Here is a 23,512-nt window from a genome sequence, read left to right as displayed (position 1 = left end):
TTAGTGTCTAAGCCTAACAAAATACTACAAAAAAAACAATTCAGCTACTGAGCCGTATTTTACAGTTTTACTTTAAACTTCAAAACTACAAACTAAACATCGAATTAGAGGCAAACATCTAACCATGCACTGGTCTCAGTCCAAATATCCCTGCTCATAAACAAATGACAAAAGCATGTAGTGCTCAAGAGACAATCCATATCAGGTAAGCAAACCAAGCACTGACAAAGTAACGCAATGCAATAAAATCCTATGGAAATCATCCACTTTCACACACTGTGTGTCACATTTTTAGAAAAGAAACCAAACATTTTAAAAGGATGTACTACCAAAAAAGGGAGTGGATTTCCAACTGACCTTTATACCCTTCAGCAATTTTTCAATTAAATTGATTAAAATAATCGACATATGCTACATGCTAGCATCTAAACCTAAAATCAAAGCATAAAAGCCACCAACTGTCAAATACGTTTAAACATTGCAATGACCATGTGTCTTAAAGCCACAGATGAGCCATGCATCACAACTCCAACTCTGCAAAAACACACCTTTGCAACCTAATCAATCTGGAATAGAATTATACAGGTGGACAATGAACAAAGTTAAGATCATAGCCAGAGAGCAACATATTACAGTTCTGCAATCTTACAGTAAGTTCACAACAGTTCGGATCCTGGAAATGCTCAACAAAAAGACTCTTTATCACTGCATCTCAATACCTCTACAAAGCAGCGCAGTTCACCTCGCATGTCCAAATGCTCTCCAAACCAAAGAGTGCCACCAGGGCAGATTTGCATTCCACTGCTGCCCTCTATGGGCGGCACAAAGAACTGCAGATCAGAACAACCATCCACTTTATAATGTTAAAGAGAAGCTATTCCAAATAAGCAAGACTTCCTGCATTTATAGTTTCAAAAGCTTTTTTGTCTTGAAAGTTACAGGATGGGAGCAACTATTATCATCTGTCACACATACTGTCTTTGTGTCATCTCTTTTCACAGGCTGGTTCAGACTAAATAGAGTTTTCCCCTCTATTTGCTGCCTTTCAAATACAAATGAATGTACAGAAAGAGCAAAAAGTCATTCTCAACATTAGCTCATCTGCTGTCGTATCCCGCAGGCCCCATCTAGTGTTTTTGATTCATTTATGCATTAGTTTTTTAGTTGTTGACAGTACTTCCACACAGCTTCCAATGCTTTGGACTCCAGATTGAGCTTCCAGCTTTCACAAAAGTTTGTTGCTCGCTTCTCTTTTCTGTTCTTCTGATGAACCGACTTGTTCCTCAGCCATCAATAATGGAAACATCGATGTGAGACAAATCTATCATGTGCCTATGTAACCAAGGGAACATGTGATTGAAATGAGATACTTGGCCATGTAAGCAAAAATGTGACATGTGGAATTTTCCATGAAAATGGTACAAAACAGGATCTGATTGGTAACCTTATGAAAAAAACCTATATTTAGTTTGATTTCTTATGACTCAAAAGGGAGTATGATAAAATGTGTGTTTGATAATTATTTCTTACAGCAACTTCATTGCAACATCACTGTTGAATGGTAGAGCTTGACCAATCCCATTAATAAGTCTAAATATTAGGGATGCACGATAAATGGTTATTTTTAATGTTGTCAGTATCGGATAATACAATTGAGGTGGATATATTACTGCAGATAAATCATTTCCTCTGGTTAAACTAACTCAGCTGTTAAATTGTTTGAATCAGACTGCTGTCTGAATGATTTCTGTCTTGAAACCTGTTAGAAATGTTTCTGGGTTGCTCTGGAAGAACATAATTTGTTTATTAAATAAAAAATATACCAGACTAGTTTAAAGGTTAAACTAGTGTAAAGTAGGCTTGGTAAATGATTTTCAGGGGGAAAAAAAAGAGAACTAACTGTTACCTTGTTTTCTGCAGTGAAGGTTTTCAAATAAAAGCAGTTGTCCACTTTTTGCCTTTTGTTTCAGTCTCAGGGAATATTATATTAATAGTTAGATACTGTATATTGGCTATATATCGGTCATCGTCTTTCGATGTTTAATAATCATCGGTTATAGCTATCGGCCAAAATTAACATATAGGTGCATCCCTAGTAAAAACGGATCATGTAGTCAATGATGATGTGGGACCGGACAAAGTCACTATTCAAACATTTAGTTTAAATTTTAAAAGTAATCACAACAAAATATGTGAGATTAGTGCATGTACTGGCAAACCTATCTGTATCCTGTTTGTGGAAGATGCCTCAGGTCACATTTAAAGAGAAGCTAATTTCAAGCATCTCCATCAAAACATGAAACAATCTGCACACATTAGCACACATCATTTACCATTCAGATACTCAACCCATCACAGCAACAGAAAAAAAGGGCCCACATTTTCATAAAACATGCACAAGTCATTACTTTTTTTAACACACTGGGGCATACATGATCGTAAAACGGATACCTGTGAAAGCTGTTCTGAAAACTTGCTGCATGCTGTGGATTCGTAAACTTGGCAATGGCTTTCCGCTGCTCAGGTATCATTGTAAACATCTAAAGATGAACAGATTATCTATTAGCTATAGGTTATCTCAAATGAATGATCATCTTTATTTTACAGAATGACTTCTGCATATTCACAGTAAAACTAGGTGATGATCAAATCTACAGGACGAAAATACAGCTAGATGGCGCTATTGTGATATTTTATGCCATCACACCACCAAGGATATAGATCAGGTAGAGCCATAGTTACTTTGCCAAAATTAGAATATACAGGTGCTGGTCACATATTAGAATATCATCACAAAGTTGATTTTTTTCACTAATTCCATTCAAAAGTGAAACTTGTATATTATATTCATTCATTACACACAGACTGATACATTTCAAATGTGTATTCCTTTTAATTGTGATGATTTTAACTAACAACTAAGGAAAATCCCAAATTCAGTATCTCAGAAAATTTGAATATTACTTAAGACCAATACAAAGAAAGGGTTTTGAGAAATCTTGGCCAACTGAAAAGTATGAACATTAAAAGTAAGAGCATGTACAGCACTCAATACTTAGTTGGGGCTCCTTTTGCCTGAATTACTGCAGCAATGCGGCGTGGCATGGAGTCGATCAGTCTGTGGCACTGCTCAGGTGTTAATGAGAGCCCAGGTTGCTCTGATAGTGGCCTTAAACTCTTCTGCATCGTTGCAAGGTGTCAATGGTCGTCTTTTGGACAACTGTCAAGTCTGCAGTATTCCTCATGATTGTGTAGCTGACAGAACTAGACTGAGAGACCATTTAAAGGCAGATGTTTTGAGTAAATTAGCTGATCAGAGTGTGTCACCAGGTGTCTTTAATATTTAACCTTTTCACAATATTCATATTTCCTGAGATACTGAATTTGGGATTTTCCTTAAACATTTGAAATATATCAGTCTATTTATTTTAATTTTGATGATTATAACTAACAACTGTGTGTAATGAATGAATATTATATACAAGTTTCACTTTTTGTGGGGAATTAGTGAAATAAATCAACTTTTTGACGATATTCTAAATATATGACCAGCACCTGTATAAAACACATATTAGCCAAAAGCAAAAACAAATCTCGGAAAAACATTCCTAAAAGAGCACATTAAAGGCAAGCTAGACCATATTTCTAATACAAATAGGAAACTTCTTGGAATTTTATGGCCAATCTCCAAATCTTTAGTGTAAAATGCATTTTTTTATAGGTTAATAACTAAAACAGTAGTATTACACTAAACAAAATCAGGAGACTTTACCTCAACAGGGCCGATAGAGTTGAGCAGGTTCATGAGCTGTTTGCTGGTTGTAGTGGTGGACAAACCGTCAATGCAGACAGCGGTGGGCTGATAATTCGGAGCTTTGTGGCCCTGTTGCATCATCATGCGTCCCCCACCACGGCCTCGACCCCGGAGTACCATCTGTGGACATTCAGAAAGGCCAACATTGAAACTAAAGTGCAAAGAAATGATGCCAATTAATAACTATTAATACTTACTAGTTAAAAAAAAACCTGGAATAAACTATTTAAAATTCAAGTGTGGAATAGAGATTTATTTTCGTCTGTTCCACAATTAACATTTATTTCTATTTACATCATTGTTTTTTATATTGAAGTATTAAAATTAAACACTTTACATTATTAATAGCAATAAATGTAATCAAGTGTTGGTTCAGTGCTTTGTTAAGTTAAATTTGTAAACTACAGTTTGTAACATCACCATTTACCAGAGTACACCAAAAGCATTTCTGTTAACCATGTCAAAATTACAGTTTTAGAACAGCAAATTATTATGAATTATCTAAATGTCATCTCAGTTCTTTTAATGTTACTTCAACCATAGAATAAACACAAATCTGTGGTGAGTTCAGGTCTGACACAGATTAGCAAAGACTCTGACACCATGTGAGCTCAAACTGCTCTTTCAATACACTCGCAGCTTCCCCGGCACTCCGATACATTTGGTGCAGTACAGTAACCCAAACATTTAATATTTATATTTTCAGAGGCATGGCAAACCATTACCTGAACTATGGTTCAAACATATCAAACCGTGGGTGGTGAACCGTGGATGAGGAACCACATTTTTCAGCAAAAGCGTTTCACCTCCTCAGCAATTAATGAGGGACTAATGAATTCCAAGCTGTAACAAACTTTTTAACAGTTGGCCTTGATTATTTAAACCTTTTGATTATTCCTTGTTTTTTTTGTTTAACGCATTTTTATTAGCAGCAGGCAAGAAATAACACTGATAGAGATGCACCTTGTTTGAAAGAAAGGAACCTGTCCTCCAATCCTCTCAACACTTTAACCGATTAGACCTGTGAAGTGCCCAGAGGGAAGAGACTTCTGAAAAAGGCCATCATTAAGTCACGCCTGGAGTTTGCTAGAGGCCATGTGACAAACCCTGGTGAATTAAAATGTTGTGGGGTCTGTTGAGACTGAACCTGAGCTTTTTAGCCTTGATCTATGCTAAGTGAAAACCAAAGACAAAACATCACTCAGGTAACAGAAAAGTATCTAAAATATTAAGGCACTTCTAATCTTTAATTTTCTCTGGACAATCTGTATTGTGATACATTTTTAATTGTGAGAATGAATTACTTTAAAATTAAAATTGTTACAAATAAATCTCATGCATCTTCAAGGGACAATTCAACCCAAAATGAAAATGTTGTCTTCATTTACTAAATCTGTAAACATTTCTGCGTTCTGTTGAACACAAAAGAAAATATTTTGAAGAATGTAGGAAAGCAAACAGTCCTGAGGCACTTTTGACTACCATTTACATTTTTTTCATGTCCCTTTAAGGGCCGGAATGGCTTTGGAGCCACCCGAATACATGAGCTATATGCAAAAATCCCTTTCGTATTCCTAGAGCTAGAAATTCTCTTGTGACTGCTACGCAATTTACTTTTGCTCCCAGCAAGACAGCGGGCGCAATGTCAGCGAGTGATTTACAAGGGCATGGGTGTATCAGTAAACAGTAGGAAATGTTAGTGTGCGAGTTTAGAATATCTGACTCGACATGAGAGCTGTGGCAGAAGCGGCAATACAAACTGACTGAAGGAGCCGGTGAGTGGCTGTGCAGGAACGCATTCTGCTGTGACTGACTGACACATGTTAGCGCCGCATTCGTCCCGTGAGAACGGACTACTGTACAGAGACGGTAGCGCGTGGATAAGGCCAAGGGATCTTCATCTCTCCTGCTTCAGCCTGTCAATATCATTGCACCTGGCACTCTGTTCCATATCATTACTGCTCCTGCTCTCTTCCAAAACAGCTACCGGTCCCCTGGGAGAAGCAGTGACATTGCTGAGCCGTAGCAGAGAACCAAATCTGCCGTCTTTACTAGTGCTGATGCATGAGGGAGAGAAGCGCTTAGAACAGCTTTTTATGATGGGCGAAACAGAGAAAACAAGAGTGAAAATGTGGACTGCATATTCTGTCCAGACCTACATAAATCTATGGGAAATGTTTTGAAACACATGAAAGTGTGGAGAAGTTATAAAAAAATTATTCAGCACCAACCAAAAATCATGTCATCAACACAGCACGATAGCTTAATTTATCAAAATCACCTTACAAACGTTTGGACAAATGGCCAAGCTTTCGTATCCGTGCACTGTGTCAGCTGTGTAAAAATGGCATTGTGCACCTGTTCGATTGTGGGGTTTAGAAGAGTAATCCAGATTCAATGTCATACCCGGTTTGTTTGTTTTGCTATGCTGCGACCGGCCGGTTGTTGATTTTGTACACCGCCAGTTGCCATGGTAACTTTCCTGATGGGACCCAGTCTCTGTTGGGGGGCAAGCCGTCCGATTGGCTGCTGCTGCTGAGGTTGGGGACCAGTAGTGGGACCAGCAGCTGCTTGCTGAATACAGAACAGACACATCTTATGACCCACACACCAAAAAAAAACATTACACTGGACCATCAAATCCAGAATGCTTTTATCAAAACTAATTACTTGTATCCCGCTTTGAGAATTAAGCTCATTTATACAAATGAATGATTTGTAAAAACTGGCACAGAATAAATTAATATTAAAACAGAAACAAGAAACAAATCCACTTCAGCTTTCAATGCCATGAACAAAGACTACAACATATTTTCTACTTATTAGGAAAATGGTCAGAATTTCCATTGTTCACCTGTTACAGAAAAGCAAAAATCATAAGAATATATTTACAGAAATGGATCTGCTCTAAAATCATCCTCAGTTTTGGTAATTAACCTTTATCATTGACTTAAATGCAAAATATGCTAAATAAACGGCCGGGAGACTGCATTTATTAGATATTATTTACCAGAAGAATTGAACTTATTATATAAAACACCATGTAGTGTGTTTTACCTTTTTTGTTTATTAAGGTTTCTATTTTCCCCTGTAAAGCTGCTTTGGAACAATGCACATTGTGAAAAGCGCTATATAAATAAAATTGAATTGAATCATGAATTGGTATTGTATTGGTAACGAACTGAAGTACTGCTAATATTCTTTGCCCTGTAAGATAGAATTCAGTATAACCAAAGAGGCTTTGTGTAAACATTAAAAATGACAGTCCACTAAAAAAAACAGTTATTCACCATCATGTTACACACCTCTACATGACTCTTTCTGCTGTAGAACATAAAATAATATATTTAGAGAAACGTCTCAGTGGTTTTGTGTTCATACAATGGAAGTCAATGGGGCCCATATTGTTTGGATAGCACCTCAAAATATCTTCTTTTGTTTTCTGCATAAGAAAGCCATCCAGGTTCGGAATGACATTAAGGAGAATAAATGATGAACGCATTGTTATTATCCCCTTAATGCTTCAACACTACAAACAAGAAACAAGTGTATCTTTGAATTTCAGTAAATCACATATTAAAGTGAAAGGTGAAGTGAAATTGATGTGAATTCTGTCATCCCTTATTCTGTCAATCTTGTCATTTCAAACCTGTACATTCTTCCTATTGCACAACACAAAAGAAGGTATTTTGAAGAAAGCTGGAAACCGAACAACGTTAGCACCCAACGTACGGACACAAATCTACTGCAAGTAAATGGGGGTTAACAACATTTTTCAAAATATTTTCTTTTGTGTTCTGCAGAAGTAAGAAAGTCACACGGATTTTAAATTATGACAGAATTTTCAGTTTTTTGGTTGAACGATTAAAACATCAATTACATCTCAAACAGATTCCTTCATACTTTGACAAAGACATAATTGCCAACCTCACACTGCAACACCTCCTTTTCAGCCTATCTCTGTTTTTCTGAAGCATGTCCAGCATCTCTCACCAGCCTGTCTCTGTCTAAAGGGTTAATTGATTAATCTTTCTCAATAAAAAGATTACCTATCAGATGCTCCGCTGCAATACACCGGGCGGGGTGATGACACTTGACAAGGACCTCTCCCCCTACCCACCCTTTCACCTCCATCCCCCATGCTGCTTTTGTAAGGCGCAGGCTTTGTGTCTTCCAGATGAAAATTTAATTTGCTCTTATCTGTGCTGCTAAGCTCGCAAAAAACACAAATCCGCCCCAACTGCCATCTCTCTTTCTTCCGGACTCACGTATTATTACACTGATATCACCAAAGACGAAGAAGATTAATTGCAGACATCCCCGGACTGACACCTATTCTAACACACTTCAACGATGAGCTGATGGATGGATAAAGCGGGAGGCGAAGGGGAGAGGAGATGGATGAAGAGAGAACGAGCAAAACAGAGCGCGAGCACAAGTTAGAAGGGAGAACAAGAAAGAGAGATAACATTGTCAGGCAGCTGAGGTTGACAGCAGGAGAAGAGAAGCACCTAGAGGATCGGCTTTTGGCTCACCCACCCCCTCCCCCCTCTTCCTCTTTGTCAGTTAGAGCCGTGGCACTTCAGATAGCTGTGTGTAGCTTTCTATTAACTAAGTTGACACACAGTTATCTTCATCCACAGCGATCCTGCACTCAAAGGAAATATTTAGCTTCGCTTAGGGCAGCAGAGGGAAAAGGATGTTTTCTCTTCATTCGACGTAGCAAATCATTTCTTAAACCCCATAAATCATCCTTGGGCCCTCCTTTTCTCGCTCGACGTGCAAAGAATTCCCTGTCAGATTTGTTAATAATCACCTCAAATTTAAGTCTTTGTTAACGTTAAATGATTTCTGAAATCCTTACTGCCAATCTCTACATATCTAGCTTGCTTCGGCACCTTGACTTAAAGACCCAAACCTTTAGAAAGCAGAGATCTGTTGTCACTCAACATAAAGACACAAAGGCCAAGCGACTCACTTTAATGGTGACAGGATGGTGCCATTTATGATCTTAAAAGATAAAGCGCTCTGTCAATTAAGTGTGGTGTCATAAATCCCAGCAGAGGGACGGCTGCAGATATTGATTCTTTCAAAAGCGAAATTTGCTTCATACTAGCTTCGGTTTTAAACTATTAAAACTTAGGTTTGACTTTTAGAATAATTGGATCGGATCACTGTCTCTGTGTTGAGTTCTTTGATTTATTCGGTTAAAAGCTACGATGACAACTACTTCAACTACCAAAGGACAAATACAAGAGAAAAATCAAGTGAAATGTGAACTTTTAAAGAATACATCAATTGTCTTAAAGAGACAGTTCACCCAAAAATAAATTATTCTGTCACAGTTGTTCCAAATTTGTATAAATTCCTTTGTTCTTATGAACACAGAGAAAGATATTAGGAAGAATGCTTGTAACCACCACTGAGTAAGAAAAAGTACAATGGTAGTCAAAAGTGACCCAGAACGGTTTGGTTTCCAACATTCTTTCAACAGAACAAATAATTTTTTTAAGCAATTTGTCCTGCTATGGTAGTCAATGGTGATCAAGAACTGTATGGTTATAAGCATTCTTCCAAATATCTTTCTCTGTGTTCATCAGAACAAAGAAATATATACAGATTTGTAACAACTTGAGGGTGAGAAAATGAAGACAGAATTCAAAATTTTGGGTGAACTGTTTCTTTAAGCATATAACATGTTCACTCACCTCTCCAAGTAGCTTAATCACTCGGACCTTCTGTGGAACCTGCGGTGATTCCACGCTGTTTGCTCGCTGCATCACTGTCCTCTTTCCTCCGGGTTGAGGTTGAGGCAGGCCGTGCCCCTCAACAGGGCTACTCGGAACAGCATTCTGTCTCGGAACAGTCTGTGGATTCATTGGTCTTTTCTGCTGTGCTTGCCATTGAGCTTGCTGGTTGGAATCAGTGTTCTGTGGCCCAGCCTGGCCCTGGGGTTTAGCGTTTAGCAGACGGGTCTTCGCGTTCAGACGTAGGGCACCAGGACCTGAGGAAGGGTTCTGAGTTGTGCCATTACTAGAGATCAATGAGGGGACCGGTTGGGGTGCAGAGGGTTGGGGTACAGGGGTCTGGGTGGGATGTTGTGTTTGAGGGGTCTGATTTGGGTTTTGCCCGCTGATTCTTTCCATTAGTTCTTGTTTGCGTTTTCCAGCCTGCATCTGCCTGCGCTGCTCTTTACGCCTGAGGATCTCTTCTCGCAGACGTTTCTGTTCTTCGATCTTTAGCCGGTACTGACGGGTCTCCTCATCTTCATCTGGATCCTAATCGAACAAGCAAACAGTTTTTTTAAGGTGAGGGGAAAAAAGCTCCGTCTATTATCAAGAGCTTTTAACAGCAATTGAGATTACTGCTAAATGTAGAAGCACCAGCATAACGGTCAGGATAAGGATAAAGCTAAGTTAAAACAATTACATAATTGTGCTACATAAAATAAGAAATAATGTTTTAAAAAATAACATCTCTGTATACAGTGTACACACGTCCTTACAAGTTAATTTTTCTCAATGGGGATGCATGTACGTCTCATAAATCACAATTGCACGTGAAATAACAGAATGGAACATGGACGGAAAACCACACTGAATGTTGATCTCTCTCACATGATGGGTGTTTGAACAATCTTGCTGTGCAGTATTACCTCTGGAGGGGTGCTTGACTGTGCGGCAGGATGCTCTTTCTTTATCTCTGGTGCATTGGGCTGCTGCTGTTGCTGCTGTACTCTGATAGCAGCTTGTCCTTGCGCCACAGGTCTTCCCCTTCCTGCGAGTCCACCACGAGCCTGCCCCGGTCTAACACTCTGTGTTGCCTTGGTAACTGGCTTTGCTTGGCCACTAGGTGCTGACGGGTTTGTATTATTGCTACCAGTGGCGATGGGCAGCTCACGAAGGTTGCTGTTGCGCTGAGGAGGGATTTGCTGCAGGGGTGAGGATGATGTCTGAGGAAAAAGAAAAGATCAGGATTACCTGATGGAAGACTGTTAACTGCTCTTTTTACTTGTATGTATGTAAATGTAACCAAATAAATGTGTGACACAAAGTATTTTACTACAATTCATGTCCGCTAATATGCATAAGTTGGATATCAAAAACATGCACACCGAAAAGTGCAAAAAGTAACAAATAAAATATCAACTGAATAAAGTTCCAAATGTTATTCAGCACATTCCTTTGTATGCATGTTTAAAATGCTCACCATTCTGGGTCTAGGATGGTTGTTTCGTTGCTGGTTTCCCTGTTGGCGGGGCTGCATCTGTCTATGGTTTGGCTGTCTATCAGGTTGGTGGTAATGGGACTGGGAGAGAGGCACGATGGGATGTTGGTCCCGTGACTGGTGTTGGTGGTGCTGTTGGTGCAGAGGCTGAGGCAGTCCCTGTGGGAGAAAGTCCTGTCTGTGTTGCTGGTGCAAGGAGTGATGAGATAGTGGAGGATCATGGTGCAAAGGCTGCTGCAACAGACCCTGAAAACCATTAAAAAAAAGCATTCTTTAATACAGAATTTTGTTATTTGTTACAATTACCAACATTTGTGGGCATCTTCTCACCTAACACCATTATACTTGGCAAGCTCAGAAAATAACACAAATCTGTTCGATGACATCAAAAAACGTATAAAAAAACACCCAGACAATGCATGTAACAACTAACCCAGTGACCTTAAATAACTGACAAATGGTGCTAACACAAGAGGGCAGTCTTGTCTGATTTTGGATTGAATATATGAAGTGTTCTCATTTAGCATTTTAACACATAATTGCAAACTAGCATCTATGCACTCATGTATGGATTATATATTTTAAATATATAGTATTCCTGCAGCTCAACTAGTGCTAGTAACTTTGTATTAGCAGTTCAAGCAGAAAGTGTAAGCCACATGCATAACTATAAATGCAACGGATGTTTTACAATAACAGGTTTCAAACAGAACTTAGCCACTTTAAGCATTGCTCTATACACTGAAGACACACAATTTCCGGACTACAATTTGATCACATCATAGTAAAAACAGAAAACTGTAGAAAATAACTGTAAATAAATAACGCTAAGGACCCAAATCCCTTAAAAAGTTTCATGCTGCGGATCAACATGCAATGTCAATCACAGCAGTAAGGCCATGCAAGGATTTTGGGCAAACCAACTTACTCTCTGGCGTACCTGCATACCAAATGGCATGTGCTGGGGGCTAAAAGGGGGTCCTGGCTGCTGGGGTGAGAAGGACTGTCTGTGACCAACAAAGCCACGGGGACCAGGGGGTGGGGCCAATCCAGGCCGAGGGGGATCTCTCTGGAAAAGACCGCCTCCCTGAGGACCTTGGTTCTGCCCAACACCTAGAGGACCAAAACCCGGAACCCCAAGCCCCCCTTGCGGAGGAAAAGGCGGAGGGCCTTGCCCCGGCAATGGAAGAATACTGGTATTCATGAGGGGGACAGGGCCAGGTTGGTCAAATATGTGCTGGCCAGGAAAACGTGGTTCTAGAAGAGAACAAAAGGAGGAAAAGTGATGACGTGAAGCTAAAATCGCACAGTATCACATCTGAAAGCATTGTTGATGTTGCAGTGTGCAGCAAACTTACAAAGACAAGTGAGATCAACATATCTTTTAACTTTTGTTACTACAAACAATTGGTAAGACGACTGAAGGTCGAAACAGACGTTCCACAAAGTCAAACCAGTTATTCAGTCAGGGCAGGTATTCATGTTTTTAAAACCAGTGACTGCCTTTATGGCAAAACCGGGATCTAAGCTTCCAAAATAAGTTGACATTACCACTAGTGAAAAAGTGCTCTCGATCCAGGTGAGGTGGCGGTGGTCCTCTCCATGGCTCCTGGAGCGGCAGGTGCCGAGGTGGGCCAAAGTTTCCTTGAAGGTGCTGCGGAAAATCAGGAGCCTAAAGCAGAACAGAGCGCAGATATGAAACACAAAATCGCACCGGGTCTCCACAATGACTTCGCCAGAGGCAGAACATCATTAATTGTTGACACACGAGTTAAGCTGCAATAGCAAACGCTTCTTATCTCCACTTCGAAACGTTACTCTTCATATTAAGATCATAAACATCAGCTAACACCGCTGAGAAATCTTTTAGCCAGAAAGGAAAGAATTTGCATACGCCCTTGAATATCAATCTTTATCCGTTCTCAGTGCTTACCTAACTGACTGCTCATGAAACTCAAAAACCCTCCTCTACCTTTCCAGAAGAAAGCTAGATAACGATCCCAACTAATCCTGCAGCTGAATACCAATCCTCCTTTTTAAAAATAAACTTTGAATGAAGGCTAATTTCTTAAGAGCAAAGAGGCCACACTCCAGGAAATTGTGATGCTTTTACCCTCTTTACTCATTATAAATGACTTAAGATGCAATCAAACTTTTAATCCACGTTTTCAGCTCTGATCTTCAGTCAGCCAATGAGTGTCGCCAAGGCCAGCCAAGTTGCTTAACAGAAAGTCAATCAGCAGCTTAGCTAAGCAGCGGACAGGAGGGAGCGAGAGAGAATCGCATTGTTATTGTGGACTTCATTGCTCTATTCAAAAGGTCAGCTCCTGTAACACAAAGGGAGCTTAAGTACATTCACAATACCTTTGCAAGTTTGCATTCGTTTGATAAAAGGAGCATGTCCTTTCAGGGGCTAATCTTTCGTAAATACCCATGGATTTGTTTAATATGTAACCAGTTATGATCTGCCTGGAAGATAGAAAGGGAGAGGGAAAGACAAATGCCACAGACAGCTGCCATTTTGAAGACAAGCCTTATGTGACTTGAAATACACTTGCAGACTTGTTCATTTCTGCTGTTGACTCGGGTATCTCACCAACACTACAATTCAAGTTAATACGTGCAAGCAACAGGTACAGCCGGGGGGGATTAAGAGAGACCATTTCAAAGACCACTTTCATTTTCATATTCACTTTTAATCAATACAACAATAGTTGTACATGTATTTATGAAAAGTAAAAACATTTTTTGAAGGTGATAACCTTGTTTTTATCACAGTTGTCATGTGTCTTATGCTGTCAGTCTTTCACATTGCTGTTGGATGACTTTGTCATTCCTGAGGTTTGATTTTGTTGAAATTCAACAGACACTGGACTGGAATGCTATCATCTGGGATGCAAACTTCTTTTGCGTCAACATAAAACATTTCATGCATACACCTATCCCTTCTTACTTTTCTTCACATGATGAAGTTTTGTCCTCGTCAACTCTATAAGTTGTTGAATCGTGTGATCAGTATGTATTGTTGGACCACTACAACTATATCTTATCAACAAGCAATTTCTGTTGTATCTAAAAGCAGATTCTTCAATCAAAACGACAACTAATCTGACAAATGCAGTCAGGCTATGGGCATAATCACACAAATACAAGAGCTGATGATTCTTTCCCTTTTCAAACATAAATATGTAGCACCAAGATTAATATTCAAAAACTCTGCCGTAGTAAATATTCATAGAGGAATTGTGGATCAGCCTATTGTAAGATGAGATGTGATCGTATGCTAATGTATGATAATCAAGTGCCCAGAGGGCTAACGGACGCTGCTCTCTCCAAAAAGCCATTGGCATTTTAAATGGTGTCCTATCTGTACCAGACTGGCTATGGGAGACAGACAGCTGGGAATGTGTCATGAATGTGTGTGGAAAATCTTTCCTATTCAGCAAGATTAAGGGCGGTCAACCATTCCAAGTCACAGCGTGCGGGTCAAACACAACTGTAGGCAACTCAGTAGAGTGGTGGTTGACATACAACAGACATAAACTTTTCTGGAATGGCCAGAAGCGAGTTAAGGTGCAGATAGTTTTATGATGCCATATTAAATTTAAGCATCACATTTCTTAAAACTATCCATGTGCCAGTTTGAAATTGCTGTGCATTCCCTTGCAAGCAAAAGTTAAAAAAACACATAAGTATCATATCAGCGCAGCCGACAAAAACAGTCAAGATTGCGTCCTCCTCAGAAGTAATCACTTTAGCTACAGAACTGGCAGCAGCCTGATGGTTCCTCTATATCCTCACAAGCTCTCCTCATATCCAGGCAGCGAAGGGCTTGTATATCGGTTCAGTGTTTTCACGGTCTCAACTTCAATTTCAATCGCCAAGTTCTCCCCACATATGAGGACGTTTCTCGAGACATACTTTCCACACAGCAAGACAAATGCCGCTTTTGGTGGATGCGAGCCAGTCGAATTGATTACACTAAACTCGGGACAAACCATGATGTCTCGACTGTGACAGTTTATGCACAGCAAAATGACTCAATTTGAAACGTAAGGTTACTTACCGGGAGTCTCTGTAGTGCGATGTTAGGCCTTGGCTGGTTCTGCACGGGAGGCATTGAGGGAACTGAGATTAAATGGAAATAGAAAAAGGGTGAGTTAGGCGGACAGCAAACGGGATGCAGAATGAAAGTCTCTTCTTGCCACGTCACAGCTGGTCATAGAGAGAGGGCTGTTCTGCTGATTAAACTGTGGTCCTCTCTCTTGAGCAGACTGGCCCACCTAATGAGATAAACTGACAGTCAAAAGAAAGTAATTTTGCTGTGAATCATTTCACCTACAGAGATGTGTGCATTTCAGAAAGCCGCTTTAGTGCTGCCTACAGAGTGAAGGCCATACCAAGGAAAAACTCTCAAAGGACCCGAGCGAAAAGGTACGAGTACTAGTAAGCATCTGCCTTAAGTGCAACGGCTAAACGGAGGAGAATAGGTGTACATTTACGCCATAAAAGAGTGGTTTATCCAAAAAGTTTTATATTGTCATGATTTACTCACCTTCGAGTTGTTCCAAATCTGTATACATTTCTTTGTTCTGATGAACACAAAGATATTTGGAAGAATGCTTGTAACCAAACGGTTCTTGGTCAACATTGACTACAATAGTGGAAGAATTACTTCTTAATCTTTTTGTTCTGTTGAACACAAATGAAGATATTTTGAACAATGTAGGACAGCGAACAGTTCTGAGGCACTTTTGACTACCATTGTAAATTGTCATTCTATGGTACCCAATGGGTCCAAGAACTGTTTGGTTACAAGCATTCGTCCAAATATCTTTCTCTGTGTTCAATAGGGTTGGGTATCGAACAAAGTTTTCTGGTTCTGATTCCGGTTCCATTTTGCCCAACGATTCCCGGTTCAGATTCCGGTTCTGTTTAAATTATATATTGTTGTCTTTTAACTATTTTACCATAAAGGGGTAAATAACATCAGTTATTTTGAGAAAAATTAGCTAAAACAAATTATTGAGCAAATACATGAAAGAACGGTGTTTAAAACTGTGTCAATATCCTTGCGGGATTCACCACGGAAAGCTTGTAATAATGGTTTGTAATTTGTCCTGTCGGGACATCTTTCCCGGAGATCCTTATTTGGTGTCTTTAGTCTATGTGTCATTTCGTCACATCCGTACACAGAACGAAGTTTTTGCCAGCGCGTGGATGCAGCGAATGACGATTTGTAGTGCAACTGTTGGGCAGGATTTTATACAACTTTTTGTATTATTTATGGCGGCGTTTAGTGCTTTTACTTTTAAACGGCAAGCAGCGTTAACATCTAGGGATTCATCAGTTGTGAATAACAAGAAAGTAAGAACGGATGACAGTTTACAAAGAAAAAGTGAATGTGATTGGACTCAATTGGAAACAAGAATTAATATTGGCAAAGCACTTTCAACGGTGGCGTAAATTCTCTGTGATCTGAAAGTATTTAAAACGGATTACTTTATTTCTTCTGAACAGGTAAGACATTTCAATATATGCATTGATAACACAAAACCGTAGCTCCTTTGTTGCATTAATACAGACGGGTACAGTTTCATCGGTTGTTCTTTCTCGCTTTATGTTCATTATGATAAATGTAATTTAAGTCCTATTCGCACGGGATTCGTATTATCTGGGGACGTTGTGGGATTTAGAAATTATTTAGAAATTGTATTTCATGTGGTGCGAATTTTGGGCGGATAAGTGAAACCTGTGATTTTACTCATATTTAAGGACTTTTATCCCAGATATGATGGCAAGGCTTTGCATATAGTAAATGTAGTTGTGTGATGCAAAATTATTTATGACCGTACTTTTCAGGGATCTTCTGTCCGGTTCGCATTACGGGAGTTTCCATGAGAGATAACAAAAATGGAGACTCCCGGCCTAAACTGCAGGAATGGAAATAATCCAGCACCAGAAATAATATTAAAAAACTTCAACACAGCCTCCATTAGGGTCTATTTATGTTCTTATTCGTTTCGTGTTATATCATCTGCCATGTTATCTGTGTTTATTATGCGCTACTGATGTAATGTGAAGATTCTCACCAGTGCACTGTCACAGGCCACGATTCAACACATCAGATTCATCCGCATCCAAATACATGTACTGACATAAAGGAAATACCTCTGCACATCACCTGCAGTAGCAATTACAAACTGAGATGGCGACAAAGAGGCCAATCCTACGTAGTGCCGCTTTAATTGAATGTAGTGTTGTTGACTGTAAGGTAGTAAGTAATGTTGAGTAATGCTAATCCCTCAATCACATGTGCTGTATTAGGTGGATGTTGTCACACTGTCAATAACATTGACATTGACATAGTGTGATGAGGGCTAATGGCTGATTTCCCTAAATTAATGAAATATTAAACAAAATAAATAAAATGTCGTTTTTAAAAGTTAACTGTCATACAAGTTCCATATAGTTTGTCCCTTTAAAAGTATGTTCAAAGCCCTTCGTTTGTTTCCGGGGGTGTACCTTGCACAGGTGAGGAGGATGGTCCTCTGAAGTGAGGGTTGATGTGTATGTTCTTGGGTTGGTGCTGTTGATGTTGCTGTTGCTGGCTGTGGTGCGCGTGTCGTGGCGGCGAGCTCATCATGCGCCCGTGCGTGTCGTGTTGTGCTCTGGAAGGTCCTGAGGAACGTTGGGTCAGGTGTGGCATCAACAGCGGCAGTGGTTGCTGAGGAAACGGGCTGCCCGGATCTGGGAAAAGTCCGGGACCACCAGCACCTCTGGGGCTGGATAGACGAGACTGATGATGGTGATGATGATGATGGAGTTGAGCTGTCATTCTGAGCTGCTGCTTTGAGGGATAAAAGAGGAGAATACATAAGTGTTGCACAGGTCAGAAATCAATAACTTAAGCTCTTTCCATCTATTTCACCAAATAAAAAAATTATCTTGTTTTCCTGTGACCTTGGGTCAACGGCTTAAGTAATCAATCATAAAAGCCAAGTGACTGGAACGAAATCTGTATTAAATAAAGATGGAATACAAAATGTTGCAGTACCCTTTAAAAAAGGTCTATACACCGTGCCTCTGCCACACCAATCATTTACGCAATAGAACTAATTTCAAGTAAAGGCTCGAGAATTGACTCGTCCTCCTTACAAACACGAACTGCAAAGTCTTTAATAAAGGCCACGGGCATGCATTCTATATTTATTAACTTATCATTAGATGATGACAACATGCTATTCACATTACAACTTAGAGACAGGAGCGGAGGGGGAATTAAATTAAATAACTAAGGCAGTGCTCTATATGCTGCGGTCAGAAGCCCTAATGTAAAAGAACATCAACTCTGAGAAAAGACAAGTTATGTCAAGATTCCTCAAAACGACTGCCGCCTTTATCAAGAAAATTTGCTTAAAAAAAGAAAAAGGTGCTGCGTGAACGAACGAACAGCTCAAGCGCAAAGGGATTACACCCTTGACAGATATTAAATAATAAAATAAGCGCAGGAAGCTAAATCCTTCAGCAAAGTACAAATTTAATTTGCTGTAATGCTTCCTCAATGGAATCACGCAAAGTTATTTTCCGTAATCCATATATCAACAAGGATAAGAGGGGGAGACTGAACATTGATAAGTGACATTTTTGTAAAGCTAACTGCCTCCAAAAGGGTGAGAAAAGACAATGTGCACTGTGATCAAACGCTGTAAATTATTTCATGTCAAAAGAGACCACGCAGTTACAAGATCACTCCTTGACCAATAAGCTAAAGGTTTGGTGTGGCATTGAAATTGAAAGAGCAATCAATTGGTAACTTTCAGCAATATGTTTGTCAACAATTTTGTTTAATGCTATTAAAATGGTATGTGCTCTGTAACAAAAAAATATTACATGCTTTATTTTTATGAACAGGTGGAGGCATTTTGTATTGTGTGTCATTACAGAGACCCAACAGATCCTTACCTGCATTCCTAAGTTCACTTGCATCAATGGAGGCCTCTGGTCATGCATTCTACCTCGCCCTCGATCTCCCATCCCCATTCCAAATGGATAAAAGTCACCTCTTCCACCTCGTCCTCCTCCCATTCTTCCCCTGAACCCACATCTACCTGCCATTCCTCCCCTCCCCCCATCTGTCCGTGGCCCCCCTCTTCCTCGTCCTCCAAAACGGCCCTGCTTTCTCTGACGCTCCTTGTCTTCAAACTCTTGTAGGTCTGCTTTAGCTTCCTCTGAGAGTTCTGGAAGCAAAGCCAATCACTATTACAGTCCATACAAAGTTCATATAATAAAATGTTTGGAACAACAGGTGATTCGAAAAAGGATTTAACACTCTTATAGGAAGAGGCGGCATTTCATTTGATAGTGTCTTACCTAACGTCTCTGGGATGTTTCTTCTTTTACAGGCTGCGTCAGATAGCCTGACCACTGTGGCATCTTTGCGTTCGGTCTTAAAACGCAGACGGCCAGACTCTCCATCATCATCTTCTTCCTCTTCAGACTCCTCCTTCACATCTTCGTCCTGCTCTGGCTCACCTTCTGGATCATTTTCATGCTCAACCTGAAGCAAACAGATAAAGTATCAGTCTCAACCTTGTTTGACTCCAAGCATCCTCTGGGGAGACCATCTTTACCTCATCAAATTCTGTGACCTGAGAGCCACCGTGCTCCTCAGTTTGCTCTTCAAACTCCTCCTCTTCTTCAACCATTTTCTGTCGGTGAGGCTGCTCTTTACTGTACTCAGCGGGGTACTCATCCACCTGCAAAGAACAACAAATATTCACTGCTTAGAAATGCTTCAAATTAATACAGTCCAACAAGCTGCAGCAGAAATTCAAATTATCAATGTGTACTGAATAAAGCAGAGTCTGCCAAATATTCTGTCAAACGCCTAAATTCTGTGTTAAGTGAACTGTACTACACTCCTATTGTGCAAAAACCTTTATTACATGTAGTAAAATTGTACAAAATATGTAATAAACAGAAAAGGGGGAAGCATGTGCAGAACTTTGTAACTGACAGAGGTTTACATTCTGGAGAAAGCTCTACTCATACAGATTCCCATAGAACTCTACGAGTCCTACGCATACAGATTCCCTTAAAAACGGAGTTAAAAATGATATATGACAAATATGCAGAAGAAAGTGAGAACCACATGATATTTTAAACACTGTGTTAAAAATGCTTCATCAGATCAGAACGGATTTCTTGCATATCTATCAATATATCTATTAGAACACAGACTGTGAAGCGTGTGCTGTAGTCCAGCACTACCAGAGCCTGTCCAACACCAAAAACGACACTGATGAAGATAAAACATTTGATTGAAGCAAAATCACTCCTGAATGAAAATGTTAATGCCACATCTGAGAAAGAGAGCCCAGAAAGAGCAAGTGCAGTGTTCTAATGTGGGTTGGATGGGGGGGGTTTGGGTATGCTGAAGGGGAGTCTACCTAAATTAGCATAACAGTGGGAGCCCAGTCTCATTACTATGCCCTATTACCATTCCTGCTGATATTTGAAATTCAATGAGATGTAAATGTTTGACATGATACACAGAGAATGGGAGATAAACACGCACACGGCTCAGTGGTGGTGAAAATATCATTGACTGTGTCGTCCTAACACAAACACACATTCACAAACAGACACAAAGAGAGCTCCAGCGCACACATAGCTCAGTGACAGGAAAAATATCATCATTCACTCATAGCAAATTCTCCTACACACTTGCTCGCAGAATGTACAAAAATATCAAGAGAGACAGACATGGACGGCTTCTGCTGACGATCTTGCTCCATGAGCTGCAGGTATTGTCTCCCGAGCTTGGCAATAACCCATCTGAGGTCCTCGATCGGTTTAGCTGTTTAGACTGATATCACTCCGCTACCATGTTGAAATCGAAAACCAGGCAGAAGTGGTCAGAAAACTGGAAGGAGACCACAATGGTTTGGACAACCATGTGTCTGTGACATGAATAAACAAAGCTTTTGAAAACAACGTAGGATTGGCTGTGACACGAATGAGACCCGCTTATAGTAGTTTAAACAGTAACTAATATGTGAGGGTACGGCTTAAGTGGTCAAGAGAAACAACTTGTGTGACATGCATCATTTACATTTACATTTAGTCATTTAGCAGACGCTTTTATCCAAAGCGACTTACAGATGAGGAAACATTGGAAGCAATTATAACAACGTATCACATGCATGCTTACAGTGCCTCTCAAAAGTATTCATCCCCCTTCATTTTATTCACATTTTGTTAGGTTGCTTCTTATCTTAAACTACTTTAAATTATTTTACATTAATCTTCACTCAATGCACGATAATGACACATTAAAAAACTGATTTTTGACAACTTTGCACATTTAAAAAAAAAAAGTACATTGCATAAGTACTAATAGCCTTAACTCAGTAGTTGGTTAATACTCAAATATATTTGGGTATTATGTGACAAGCTTTACATCTGCATTTGGCCATTCTGCTCCTCAGATCCTCTCAAACTCTGTCAGGTTGCATGGAGATCATCAGTAGACAAACATTTTCAGGTTTAAACAGATGTTCAGTTGGGTTCAAGCCCAAGCACTAGCTGGGCCACTGAAGGCCGTAAGTAACTCTTACATGTTTGAGCTGTGTGCTTACGATCATTGTCGTGTTGGCGATTGAACCTTCTGCCCTGTCCAAGGTTCTGCATGTTCTAGGCTAGGTTTACAAGATCTCTGTATTTTGTGCCGTTGAGCTTTTCATCTACTCTGACAAGTGCCCCAGACCCCACATCATGATGCTGTCCCTACCACACTTTACTGTTGAGATGGTATTGTACAGGTGTGGAGCAGTGCCTGGTTTTCTCCAGATATGATGCATGAAACAGAATCATCAGAGCAGAGAACCTTGTTTCTGACAGTTTGAAAGATTCTATGAAGTACGTTTTTGCATATTTCAAGTGTCTTCACTCTTCACTGAGCAAAAACTTGAGTCTGGCCACTCTTCCATAAAGCCCAGATTGGTGGCATGTTACAGTGATGTAGGTCTGTGCAATTAATCGCAATCGCAAAAAAATTGCGATTTGAGCACATGCGATTTCTAAACCGCACAAAGTTGCGATTTTATTAATTTATTAATTAACTCAGAATACTAAAACTGTGTTGTGCGCATGTTTAAGATGTTAACCTATCAGAGCTCACTCTGCGAACTGTGCAAAATACGAAAAAACCTGAGAGGGACAAGAACAGAATAGGCGAACGGGAGGAATCGATATAAAATATGGATGCAGGTCAGAATAAAAATGATTTGCTGTAGGGCTGGACGGTATACAGAGTTGGAGGGATATATCGATATGTTTACCCAACGCAATGCGGGATTAGCCTATATCGTTCATATCGATATGGTTTGATGCCGTGCACGCGCTCGCTCTGCGCGAACCGGATCGCGCCCGCTTTCCTGCTCCAGCACACAAGGTAGCATGCGACATGGAGGAAAGAAAAGTCGCAAGTGGTGCGATATAACTAAGGCGGTAGCTTATCACATTGCTTAAGACATGGTTCCTATTGCAACAGTGGAACAAGAAGGTTTTAAAACGCTGCTAAAAACCGTTGACCCAAGATACCAGTTACCCAGTCGCAAGTACTTCGCAACAGAAGCTCTGACGCAGACGGAAGCGTTCCGTTCGGCTCGCAAAAGTGTCTCATTTCACGCTAACATCCGATTTATGGTCAAGCAGGACATGCGAGCCATATATGAGTTTGACAGTTAATTTTCTTGAAGATTGGGAAATGAAAACTGCGTGTGCTGTATTTTATTTATCAAATATTTTATATAATTTAAAATATGTTGTGAAGCTGTTTATTTGTAAACAGGGAGGGAAAACCCTGTAATTGCATTTCATTTTGCTCAAAAACTGTTCAAATGAAGGTTTAATAAAGGCTTTGATTTTCGAGTAACCATTTATTCCTTTTGGTAAAAAATACCGGATATATATCGTATACCGCTATTCCTCCTAAAAATACTGAGATATGAATTTTTGGCCATATCGCCCAGCCCTAATTTGCTGTCAAAAAGAAATTCAACATCAGTCCTATGGGAGTATTTTGGATTTAGGAGAGAAGATGTGTCAGAGAGCAAGGGAATCTGCAAGACCTGTGAAATGATTATTGCAACGAAACGTGGCAATACAACAAACCTGTTCCAACACTTAAAACAGCGGCATAAAAAACTATATGATCAATGCATGTCAACAAAGTCTGTCGAACCGAACAAAAGCACACACCAAAGCCAGGCTGAACAAGTATCCATCGTTGAAGCATTTGCAGGCGTAACGCCTTATGAGAAAGGCTCAAAACGCCACAAAGAAATAACCAAAGCGAACACTTATCACATTTGCAAAAACATGATGCCTGCGTACATCGTCAGTAAAGACGGTTTCCGAAGATTAATAAAAAACACTCAACAAAATATACCAGCTGCCCTTGCG

At 39.9% G+C, this 23,512-nt stretch overlaps 1 protein-coding gene across 3 annotated transcripts in view; it reads right to left on the bottom strand.

Annotated features, from left to right (window-relative positions):
* The window catches only part of rbm33a (RNA binding motif protein 33a), a 31,391-nt gene continuing 7,879 nt past the window's right edge, over positions 1-23,512 (bottom strand). Inside the window, exons 6-19 of one of the 3 annotated variants that reach the window (XM_079468589.1) lie at positions 19,675-19,800; positions 19,415-19,601; positions 19,007-19,281; positions 17,567-17,891; positions 15,108-15,169; positions 12,593-12,713; positions 11,970-12,298; positions 11,024-11,287; positions 10,470-10,766; positions 9,523-10,092; positions 6,221-6,388; positions 3,773-3,934; positions 2,452-2,540; positions 1-1,332 (exon numbers count right to left, since the gene is read on the bottom strand). In XM_079468589.1, coding sequence (XP_079324715.1) covers positions 1,284-1,332; positions 2,452-2,540; positions 3,773-3,934; positions 6,221-6,388; positions 9,523-10,092; positions 10,470-10,766; positions 11,024-11,287; positions 11,970-12,298; positions 12,593-12,713; positions 15,108-15,169; positions 17,567-17,891; positions 19,007-19,281; positions 19,415-19,601; positions 19,675-19,800 — 3,024 coding nt within the window. In that variant the 3' untranslated portion in view covers positions 1-1,283. The remainder of the gene's footprint in view (positions 1,333-2,451; positions 2,541-3,772; positions 3,935-6,220; positions 6,389-9,522; positions 10,093-10,469; positions 10,767-11,023; positions 11,288-11,969; positions 12,299-12,592; positions 12,714-15,107; positions 15,170-17,566; positions 17,892-19,006; positions 19,282-19,414; positions 19,602-19,674; positions 19,801-23,512) is intronic. The other 2 variants (XM_079468591.1, XM_079468590.1) reach the window with 2 other exon arrangements.

Source organism: Barbatula barbatula (genome assembly GCF_947034865.1).
Source record: "Barbatula barbatula genome assembly, chromosome: 1".
In the NCBI taxonomy this organism is placed as follows: domain Eukaryota; kingdom Metazoa; phylum Chordata; class Actinopteri; order Cypriniformes; family Nemacheilidae; genus Barbatula; species Barbatula barbatula.
The sequence above is the reverse complement of the archived record's forward strand: the minus strand, read 5'-3'. Positions and strand labels throughout refer to the sequence as shown.